This window comes from Chiloscyllium plagiosum, chromosome 6 (genome assembly GCF_004010195.1).
Source record: "Chiloscyllium plagiosum isolate BGI_BamShark_2017 chromosome 6, ASM401019v2, whole genome shotgun sequence".
NCBI lineage: Eukaryota > Metazoa > Chordata > Chondrichthyes > Orectolobiformes > Hemiscylliidae > Chiloscyllium > Chiloscyllium plagiosum.
In genome coordinates, this window is record NC_057715.1 from 54,519,426 (window position 1) to 54,531,784 (window position 12,359).

Consider the following 12,359-nt stretch of genomic DNA (forward strand, 5'->3'; position numbering starts at 1 on the left):
TGAAAATACATTCTGTTCTCCGGCAAACTCAGTTTGCTTTTATAATGGCAGCCAGTGTTAAAAAGGAGCTTGAACATTTTCGTGCAGTCCAGTGAAATGCCCTCTAATAGTTTACCAAAAATGCTGAGGCTTTGCCTTGCGGGAATAGCTGTGTCGTATTGGACCCCAAAAATCCATTTTTCTTTCTGAAGCCGCCAGCACTTATCCTCCCACTACCACTCCACCAACACATTTGCTGAAGCCTGTTAACCAACTAGCCCAGCTGCAGTACCAAGGTGGTAGGTTGGGTCTAATTTTCGATGCTCAAGACCATAACTCCTCAAAGTCATCCTGCAAAACCATCTGCAGTCTCCTTCATTTAAAGTTAGCAACCTTCCGCCAGCCATGATGCACAAGGGACAAAGACTTGATACCCATATTCAACAGAACGAACGTTATCTGCAAGATACCCTGCAAAGACTGTGAAAAACACCACATAGGACAAACAGGAAGAAAACTGACCATATGAGTGCACAAACATCAGCTCGCCACTGCCAGACATGACCAGCACACTCTTATTTCCAGTCGTACAGGCGATGAAGGACACAAATTCAACTGAGATGATGTAACCATCCAAGCATGGGCAAAACAAAAACACGCCAGAGAATTCCTTGCACTCCAACCGGAATTCAATCGATAGACACTTTGTATTGGACCCCGTATACAAGCCAATCAGATATCGAACCAGAAGTACCTACAGACAGAGACATATAAATATCAGGCAGGACTGACCACCAACACCTTTTCAAAGACACACTGATGATGTCATGTGGCGAGGAAACAAAACATTCGCAGAAAAGCACACTGGCTTGGCGAACGACTCCATGACTTCATGATGCAATTGCTCAATTCTGCCTTGGAGCTCCAGCTCAAATAAAGGGAGGATAGGCTCCAAGGTGATCGTAGGTGATCAGCTGATATTTTATATGCCATGTGACATGGTTTGGTTCATAAATTAGGTTTGGAACACTGTGCTGGCTTTTATTTTTGTGTTGTCATCAATGGATAATGTGATTATCTATGAGAGGGGATGATACAATTTGTGATGGTTAGTGAAAGATGAATTGAGTATGATCTTACAGGTATTATAATCAAATGAGGTGTTCAAACACAGTCTGTGTTGTTGACTCTTCACATGTTTGTTGCCTTTCTTCTTCCCCTCAGGTGCTCACTAACCAGTGTGTTTATGATGCACTTATTCTGTGGCTTTCACAACATCGCTGTTATCTTGACACTTGTTTTGGTGATTATTGCAGGTCTCCTCCAGAAGGATTCAAGTAATCACTCAGTCTCATTTTATGTGGACTGTATATATACAACAGAAGCTGCATTGCTTATATGTGTGAATTGTGCACCGGAGGCATGATCTATAATCTCAATGAATAATGCTTCTCATCCAATTGTCAGCATTTAGTTTTGTCATGGTTGCTTAAACTCATATGGCCTCTTTGGTTGCTGTAGGATGAGGATATTACGCTGCTGCCTGGATATTGACTATTCACCTGCATTATATGCTTTACATAGTTATACATCAATCAGGTTTTGAGGAAGTGCTCTTGCAATGCATTTGTGTTTATATGGCATGTACGAAGCAATGTGTGCATTGTCAATCACAGGCTGCACTAATGGGAAGCATAGATTGCTGGTAAAACTGTAATCCTTACTCTATCTGCTACCTCCTGGAAAGGGGAAGAATGAAATATATTCAGCTCACTTGGAATACAGAGCATCAGTATTGACCTGTCTGCAATACTGGACAGCAAACTGCTCAGTGTTGGAAATAGTGCCTGCTGTAGCTTCAAGGAAATCATGCATGAAAGTACATGGCCACATGTCTGTTGTGCACATAAAAGCAAGGCCAACTCTCCAGTGTAGTACTGAAGGAGCACTGAACTGTCAGAGGTGCTGTCTGTTTGAAGACCCGTTAAACTGAGGTCCCATTGGCATGCTTACTGTGATATAAAGGATCCCATAGTACTATTTCAGTAAAGAGCAGAGGGTTGACTCTGGTGTCCTGGCATTCAATGTCACAAATTTAGATTAGTTGGTCATTATCACATTGTTGACCATATTCATACATGTTGACTCAAAATGTTAGCCTGTGATTCCAACAGAACCAAAGCTGAAGATGCAAAGCACCACTGTGGGTAAGGTGCTGGAAAAGGTTATGAGATTGGATTTATAATCATCTAGAAAGGAATAAGTTGATTAGGGGTAGTCAATATGGTTTTGTGAAGGGTAGGTTGTGCCTCACAAACCTTACTGAGTTCTTTGAGAAGATGACCAAACAGATGAATGAGAGTAAAGCGGTTGATGTGGTGTATATGGATTTCAGTCAGGCATTTGATAAAATTACCCACGGTAGGCTATTGCACAAAATACGGAAGCATGGAATTGAGGGTGCTTTAGCAGTTTGGATCAGAAATTGGCTACCTGAAAGAAGACAGAGGGTGGTGGTTGATGGAAAATGTTCATCCTGGAGTTCAGTTACTAGTGGTGTGCCGCATGGATCTGTTTTGGGTTCAGTCCTGTTTGTCATTAGTAATAAATGAACTGGATGAGGGCGTAGAAGGGTGGATTAGTAAATTTGTGGATGACACTAAGGTTGGTGGAGATGTGGATAGCGCCGAAGGATGTTGTGGGTTACAGAGGGACAATGTTGTGGGTTACAGAGGGACATAGATAAGCTGCAGAGCTGGGCTGAGAGATGGCAAATGGAGTATAATGCAGAAAAGTGTGAGATGATTCACTGTGGAAGGAGTAACAGGAATACAGAGCACTGGGCTAATCGTAAGATTCTTGGTAGTGTAGATGAACAGAGAGATCTCAGTGTGCAAGTACATAGATCCCTGAAAGTTGCCACACAGTTTGGTGGAGTTGTTAAGAAGGCATATGGTGTGTTAGCTTTTATTAGTAGAGGGATTCAGTTTCGAAACCATGAGGTCATGCTGCAGCTGTACAAAACTCTGGTGTGGCTGCATGTAATAGAACATTACAGCGAGTACAGACCGTTTGGCCCTCGATGTTACACCGACTTGTGAAACCAATCTGAAGCCCATTTAGCCTACACTATTCCACTTTCACCCATATGTCTATACAATAATCATTTAAATGCCCTTAAAATTGGTGAGTCTACAACTGTTGCAGGCAGGCTGTTTCATGCCCCTACTACTGAGTAAAGAAACTACCTCTGACATTTGCCCTATCACCCCTCAATTGGACAAAAACTGACCCATCTAAAGTACTCAAACTATAGTATTCCCAGCCAATATTTGGAAAGTTAATGTCCCCCATAACAACTACCCTGTAACTCTCTCACTCCTATCGAGAATCATCTTTGCTGTCCTTTCTTTACATCTCTAGAACTATTTGGAGGCCTATAGAAAGCTCCCAACAGGGTGACCTCTCATTTCCTGTTTCTTATCTCAGTAGATGAGTCCTCAAAAGTCCTTTCTGCCATCGTAATATTGTCCTTGAGTAACAATGCTACATGTCCCCCTCTTTCAACACCTTCCCTGTTCTTACTAAAACATCTAAATCCCGGAACCTGCAGCAACCATTCCTGTCCCTGCTCTATTCTCCGAAATGGTCACAACATCAAAATCCCAGGTACCAACCCATGCTGCAACTTCACCCACCTTATTCCAGATGCTCCTGGTGTTGAAGTAGACACATTTCAAACCAACTTCTTGCTTGCTGGTGCCTTCTTGTGACCTTATTTCTGACCTCACTGCTCTCAACTTCCTGTAACCTGGAACTATGATTTGGGTTCCCATCCCCTTGCTGAATTAGTTTAATCCTCCCGAAGAGCATTAGCAAATTTCCCCCCAGGACATTGGTACCCCTCTGGTTCAGATGAAGACCATCCTGTTTGTAGAGGTCCAACCTACCCCAGAAAGAGCCCCAATTATCCAGGCATCCAAAATCCTCCCTCCTGCACCATCCACATAGCCACGTGTTCAACTCCTCTCTCTCCCTATTCCTTGCCTCACAAGCATGTGGCATGGCAACAAACCAGAGATAGCAACTGTTTGTTCTAGGTCTAAGCTTCCACCTTAGCTCCCTGAATTTCTGCCTTAAATCCCCATCTCTCTTCCACCCTATGTTATTGGTGCCAATATGAACCACAACTTAGGGCTGTTTCCCCTCCCCTTCAAAGATCCCGAAAACACGATCAGAGACTTCACCGACTCTGATACCTGGGAGGCAACACATCAACTGTGAGTCTATCCCGTTCCCACAGAATTTCCTATCTGTCCCCCTAACTACGGAGTCCGCACTGATTACTACTCTGCTCCTCATCCCCCTTCCCTTCTTTGCAACCTGTGACAGGCTCTGTGCCAGAGACCTGTGCCCCATTGCTTACCCCTGGTAAGTCATCCCCCTTAACAGAATCCAAAACAGTATACTTGTTATTGAGGGGAACGATCACAGGAGATCCCTGCACTGCCTGCCGGTTCCCTTTCCGTTCCCTGATGGTAACCCATCTACCTTCTTCTAGTACCTGTTCTATGTTCTGTGTTCAATTTTTTCTGCATGTTATTATTATGAGAATTTTGAAATGCCTTTAAAGAAATGCTTTGGGAAATCTGCCAGATTGCACTTAATTTGTCTGAGTGCTTGTTTCTTGATTTTAGATCAAAAACCAACATTTAAGCTGGCTTAATGGTTACTTGGTTTAAAATCGAGATTATGAAACTAAATGCTTGCTTATATAAGCCATACATACTATACTGAAAAACTAAGTTTAAGCACTGGTCATTACGTAAGGCTTTTAAAATTTAAACCACTCTAGTGACTAAATTGTATTTTTCTTCTCTAGGAGAAATAGTGGTCAAAGTGCAATAAAGATATAGAGGTGGGTCTGTCAGGGAGATAGTCCAAATTTAATCTGCAACTGTTCTATATTTTTAGTATAACATCAATTATTTTAACTCACTTGTTTGTTGTATTTGCTTCATCTGCAAAAAGAAAATCTATAATGCTACAGAAACGTATTGAATTACCTAGCCACTTCCGTTGAATCTATTTTTTGTTTATGATATCATGCAGTGCTAGCTGATTTATTTAATTTACAAACTGCTTCTGAGCATAGTAAATATAAGCAAATTATTGAAACACATGTCATTACACTCTTGGGATGAACTGTGGTAAATGACAATTCTATAAATTTCAAATTCAATTTCCCATGAATACTAATTTCTGACAAATAACAGGAGAAATCAGGAAGTCGGAAACACGTCATGATGCTCATTTGAAGAGCCAGTGGAGACATGATGGGCTGAGTGATCTCTTTCTACACTGAAACACTTCTGTGATTCTGTTAAAGTTCTCATTTACAATAATAGATATAGGTCGACTGAGCATTGTATTTTTGTAGGAACTGACAATGCTTTCCCATAGTTACTGACATGATTGCATAAGTCAGGTGGCTAATATTCATATCCCACTTTCACTTGAATCAAATGTGCATGTATTTGTTAAATGTATTTGTTCAATATTCTTTAAAGTCAGATTGAGCAAACACTTGGTGGGACAAGTTTTGGTCTAATTTATTATGCTATTTTGTTCAAAGTACTGTGAACAGATAAACGAACAATTAGAAACTCATGTCCAACAACAACAGCAATCTCCTCATTCTTTCCCTCAGCTCCCATTTTAACAGTTCCACTGTTTGTGATGATGCCTTCAGCAGCAAAGATTCTAAGCTCTAAAGGTTCCTGCATAATATCAAACACCTCTCATTCTCTGTGTTATCTTTTAAGCCACTCCGTAAAATCTGCCACTCTTGACCAAGCTTTTGCATATCTACCATATTATCTCCTTCCGGGTGCAGTGTCAACTTTGATTTACAAAATATTTAAGAACTATTGTGGGATAGCTGACTGTGTTGAAGATACACAGTCGTTTACCTTCTTGTTGTACAGTTAAATTGGTAGCATTTCTCTTTTTGAACTAATACACACATAATGGAAATAATATGCTTTCACAACCGGGGTGTTAATTTTATGATTTTCATGATCACAATTATCTAATATATGCAGTCAACAATTTAGAGTATCTCAGCCATAGTACCTGTGTACAATATGATGCCTTTAGCCCTGTGAACTATATCTGTTGCGTTCTTGAAAATATTCAATGTTTTAGCCTCAACTGCCTTCTGCAAAGAACTCCAGAGGCCCACCATTGTCTGAGTATGCTATAAGGATTCTTAAAGACTGGCAAATGTCAATAGGGTGCATGTGACCAATTCAGCATGCCTGGAAGTATTTTTAAGTTCACAATTTAAGTAATTTCGTTTTTTAAAGATTTTTTAAAATCTCATTTGTGTGTCATGAATGAAACATGTTCCCCATCTTGGAAAGCTGAGGCTTGGCTGGAAACAAGATTGAGCTGTAGCAGTAGTTAATTGGGATACTGTGGAGTTGCGGAGGCATTTCTGTTGCTCCAGCTCCACACAGACAATTCAAGAAAAACTATTATTTTAGTAATGGCCACCACTATTTGTGAGCTTTTAACTCCACTCTCCGATGCACTGTAGTATTAATGCTTGCATGCTTCTTCTGAGCCCCTGGCACCTTCCTCCAACCTAGGATGACTCAGTTCCCCAGGATAATTTCTGAGTCCTGCCTTCGATTCTTGGCTGCTACTAATGCCTAGAATTTATTTCTGGATTTGTTCCAACAGCACAGAACCATCCAACTATTTTGATTCTTCATTGAGTCCGCTAAACAGAATCTGGACAGTTCAGCTGCCTTCCCAGCAGCACAGCTCGACTACACCGCTCCTAAAATGGAGTGAGTCCACCCCTTTCTCTCTCCCTTGCATATTCACTGACTTTCAGCCTCTGACTGTCAACTTTGATCTCCATTTCAGAGACCCCTGAACTGTCTGGAATGACCTTGTGAAAACCTTATAATGACCCATCTCTTACGACCAAACAGAATTGAATGTTATCACCTAACAACTCTTGGAACTATGTGTGCTTTGAATGTTACATTTCACAGAAAACTTAACTTGTCCAGTACAAAAGAAACATATTTAAATAGAAGATGTCGTCAGAAATTCTGAAAGCAGTCATTTCGGCCTTCATGTAAACTTGCAAGTGGGTAATGGGCGTTTCTGTATAACAGGCTCAGTGAAGTTCCAATCCCTAGCAAAATACCTTTTGAAATGCTATGGAATGCCATTGATATCTCATTTAAAGATTATTCCTTTGTTGGGATTTCTTTTGTTAGTATTCAGTCTATTTGCCATGAGCCCAAAGGTGTCTCAAGGTCTCACCAATGTGTTAATGCAAATGGATGACTGCTCTGCATAACATCTCTGCTCTATTTGTAGAATGACAGTGATCTCCCAGTTGCTTGCCATTTTCATAAATCACTTTGTTCTCATGCATAATGTAAGCTCAAGGAACAACAGTTAGGAAGAAGGGTCACTGAATTTTCTCCACAAAAGCTGCTAGACAGCTGAGATTTTTTTCAGCAATTCCTATTTTTGCTCAAAATAACAACATCTCGTTTTCCACTTGAATACTTTACAGCCTCGACGTCTCAGTGTTGGATTCAATAACTTCAGAAACTGGTAGCATTGTATCTGTTATCCATTTTTCTTTCTTTTACTGCCACCCACATAAGCTTTGAGCGAGTGAACACTATGACAGGAAGTGGTATGACATTGTATAGGAGAAGTTAGAAATCGTTCAGGGTAATGAGGTAAGTGTGCAATAATTTCTGTAGAACTGGTCTTACAAAGCAGGACAAACTCTTATTCTCCTTACTGGAATGGAAGACTTGACCACAAGAAAAACAGAGTCCTTGTTTAGCTATGAGTATAGAAATGGATGGACTGACTCCTCTAATTATTAATAATAATTCATTGTTTTTCTGTTTCTTTGGAGCATGACAGAAATCAATTGAAGATTGTCCAACGACTCTACACTGAAGTATAATAAGTGTGAAGATTCACCATATTTTTCTCCATAGGTTGTTTCAGTTTTGACAATTTATGTGTCTGTATACAATATTATGTCACAAGAATGTATTTTCTTTCTGTTGCAGATTGTGAAAGGATTCCTGTGAAGTACCTCAGATGGGGAGATCCTGAGCCAATTGCTGCAGTTGTCTTTGCCTGCCTTGGTCTTCTTGCCACCATGTTTGTAATGTTTATATTTATGGTGTACCGGGATACTCCTGTGGTCAAGTCATCCAGCCGGGAACTTTGCTACATCATTCTAGTGGGAATCTTTCTCGGCTACCTGTGTACCTTCTCTCTCATCGCCAAACCCCAAAAGATTTACTGTTATCTACAGAGAATTGGAATTGGTCTTTCCCCTGCAATGAGCTACTCTGCACTTGTGACAAAAACCAATCGGATTGCTCGGATCCTTGCTGGGAGCAAGAAAAAAATCTGCACTAAGAAGCCCAGATTTATGAGTGCTTGTGCCCAGCTCGTAATTGCCTCAGTGCTGATATGTATTCAGTTAGGAATAATTGTTTCCCTGTTTATAATGGAGCCACCAGAGGTCGTCCATGATTATCCAACTATCCGAGATGTCAAGCTGATATGTAATACCACCAACATAGCTGTGGTTGCCCCTCTTGGATATAATGGCCTATTGATTTTAAGTTGCACCTTCTATGCTTTTAAAACTCGAAATGTCCCTGCCAATTTCAATGAAGCCAAGTACATTGCATTTACCATGTACACCACCTGTATCATATGGCTTGCCTTTGTACCCATCTACTTTGGAAGCAACTACAAGATCATTACCATGTGTTTCTCTGTTAGTCTAAGTGCTACAGTGGCACTGGGCTGTATGTTTGTTCCAAAAGTATACATCATCCTGGCTAAACCAGAAAGGAATGTGCGCAGTGCATTTACCACATCCACTGTTGTCCGAATGCATGTTGGTGATGGGAAGTCATCTTCTGCCGCTAGCCGCTCCAGCAGTTTGGTAAACTTATGGAAAAGGAGAGGATCATCTGGAGAGACTCTAAGGTAAGAACAAGAAGAGTATAAAATTGAAATAATGCGAACAGCATCAAAACATCCTCAACAATATTCATGAGTCATTTATGAAATATGCTGTATATTCCATCTCATTTTGTTCTGATTGTATGTCTGTTGATAGATGGAAATGGGCATACAGGCAAAAAAAATATTTCTAATTTGTTGACATTGATGCAAGGCTATGCTTTGGGATATTTGCATACAAATGTTTATTATACCAGTCTGAACTTCTGTTCTCCACTGTTGTAATGGAGATGGTAACCTATTTATTTGGGATTAGATTACACGTCTACTATATTATAAAATAGATTGTGAAATTTGCTATAACTATTTTATGCAAAACAGTATCTGGGGAAAAGATTTAATCTGTATCAATTTCATCACATAACATATATTTTCCATCATGGAACAGCTAGCTGAGTTATATTTGCCTGATGATCAGAATAAATTTTAAACTACTGGACCTTAATGGAATCAAATCACTACAGGAAGAAGGGACAGAAATTGGCCATTCAGTCCATCAAGTCTGCTGCAAATTTCAATGAGATCGTGGTGGATCTGATAATTCTCAATTCTGGTTTCCTGTCTTTTTCTATAACTCTTAATTCTCTTACTGATTAAAAATCTGCCTATCTCAGACTTGAAGATAAATAATGATCTAATCTCTACAGCCCTCTGCCAAAGAATTCCACAGATTCACAACTGTCTGAAAGAAGAAATTCATCCTCATCTCTGTCTTAAATCAGAGCTCTGTGTGATGGACTGCAATCTGATAGAGCAACCAGGTAGATTTGAAACGTTATTGTTGAATATCCAATGACTGGCTAGCTGGTTTGCAGAATCTCGGGAACACGAGCCACTCACTGGTTCTGGGCAACCCCTTTCCATTTGTGTCCAGATAAGGTTACAAACGATTGTTCTTACAGTAGGAAGTTCCCAACTGCAGGAAATTAATCTCTCTGAGGTTAGACTTACTTAAATTATGCCATTCATAGTACGCTTTGGGATAGATTTCTTTCCTCACTGTACAGTAGTTCAGCATTGTGATTCGCCTTTAAGATACAAGCTCCCTGCTTTTCTTTTCTCCTGATGTAATGGACAAGAAGACAGGCAAATTTGGTAATGGATCAACAGCTGATCCACAATAATGATGTTACGACCCTGTGGGGAAAGTTAACGTTTACCCTTTTGAGTGCCAACACCTTGCCTACTAGTAAGCTATCCCAAGCAATTGCACAGTTGTGTGGTATTATGAAAAAAATCTGTGTACACCATATCAGGCAAAAAGAAATAGAGAGCCTAATTTAATGTTGTGATGGTGATCTTGCCCATCAACTATAGAACTATTGGAATCCCATGTTGCCTCCAGAATTAAGCGTCCATCAGCCATTTAACTGGCCCACATTGAACACTCCTAGGATTTAGTAACTGGCAGAGAATTCAGCCAGAATGGACAACATGGACAAGGGAAGGCTCTTGTCAGGCTTCCCAGACCTGTGGCAACTCACCACCCTCCACTGGTTGAACACCAATTAGAGACCTTATGGGAAAGCTGTCCAACAGCCTTGTCACCCCAACATAATACAGGCAGAGGCAGTGGGTTCTTCACCCTGTGCGTTCCTGCCCAATTAAATACTTCGACCCTGCTCCAAACACACTGTCAAGGGCAGGAAGCATATTAAACAGGACAACTTATGTGTTTATTTTTCGGTGACTTGCTTTAGAAACTTTGTTTCAATATGTATTATACACGCAGCTGACAAAAGAAAAATGTCAACAATCTCATTTGTAAGCCTCCTATATTTCAAAGTGTGTATTGAAAGGTGAGCTGCTGAGGTGATATCTGCATTGTCACTGCTATATTTACAGTTCTAGTACTTTTTCAAAGTTGTCTTACAAGGACTAATTAACTCAGGAAAGGTCAGAGCTTACCTTTGCTAAGATTACAAAAAAAAGACACGCTATTGAAATGTACATTGATTTAATCACTTTAAAAAAATCTAATAGCTGACCACATCTTTTCTTTGTTGTGTTGGTGATATTAACAAGGGCATGTTGGGGGGACTGGAATCACCAAGGCCAAATGGGATAAGGGTACTGTATTTCTTCACTGAAGGATACCAGAGAACCATTTGGCTTTTCCAGTAGTCTGAGAACTTTCATGGTGCTAGACCACAAATTCGTAGATTTCTTCAATTGATCTTTACATTTTGACAAAGTAGGATTTGAATTCAAAACCTCTAAGTAGCTAACTAAGTATCATAACAACCAACTCAGCTAATATTTTGATTTTATTTTTATTGGCAAGTCTTTTCAAAAGTAATATGTTCCTTGAGGTCTTGCAATGCCTGTTACTAATTACTGTGGTTATTCCACTCTGGGTTTTCTAGTCTCCATTAATTATCTCAGGATAATTCACCAGAAACTATGATGAGTAAGCACAAATCCCTTTTCCAGCTCAGCAACTCCTACCCACTGGGGTGACAGTTTATACATCTCAATTGGAAAAACTAGCTGATGAACTAGCACAGGTTGTACTATATATTTTTTTTTAAATTTGTACATGAATATTGGCATCACTGGCTAATAAAGAATTTATTGGCCTTGAATTGAATGGTTTGCTCGGCCACCTCAGAGGTCATTTCAGAGTCAACCATATTGTGATGGGTGCAGAGTCAGACTAAGTAAAAATAGCAGATTTACTTCCCTACAGGAATCAGATGAGTCTCAATGAGAATCAACATGACTAACTTATAATTCCAGATATTTTTACTTGAATTCAAATTTCATCAACTGTCATTGGGATTTGAGCCCACGTCCCCAGAACATTAGCCTGAGATACTTGATTACTGGTTCAGTGACATTATCATTATGTCACTGCCTCCCCTTAGTTAACACTGTAATGGAGGGTGTAGGTTTGCTCACTGAGCTGTAGGTTTGATATCCAGACGTTTCATTACCTGGCTAGGTAACATCATCAGTGGCAACCTCCAAGTGAAGCGAAGCTGTTGTCTCCTGCAATCTATTTATATCTTTCTCCTGGATGGGGTTCCTGGGGTTTGTGGTGATGTCATTTCCTGTTCGTTTTCTGAGGGGTTGATAGATGGCATCTAGATCTATGTGCTTGTTTATGGCGTTGTGGTTGGAGTGCCAGGCCTCTAGGAATTCTCTGGCATGTCTTCGCTTAGCCTGTCCCAGGATAGATGTGTTGTCCCAGTCGAAATGGTGGTTTTTTTTCATCCGTGTGTAGGGCTATGAGGGAGAGAGCGTCTTGTCTTTTTGTGGCTAGCTGGTGTTCATGTACCCTG

General features: G+C 40.3%; 1 protein-coding gene across 7 annotated transcripts in view; it reads left to right on the top strand.

Moving 5' to 3' along the window:
* grm5b (glutamate receptor, metabotropic 5b) overlaps nucleotides 1-12,359 on the top strand; it is a 584,754-nt gene that overhangs the window by 541,801 nt on the left and 30,594 nt on the right. For all 7 annotated transcript variants that reach the window (XM_043691559.1, XM_043691556.1, XM_043691557.1 and 4 more), the window contains one exon: nucleotides 8,100-9,039. In XM_043691559.1, coding sequence (XP_043547494.1) covers nucleotides 8,100-9,039 — 940 coding nt within the window. The remainder of the gene's footprint in view (nucleotides 1-8,099; nucleotides 9,040-12,359) is intronic.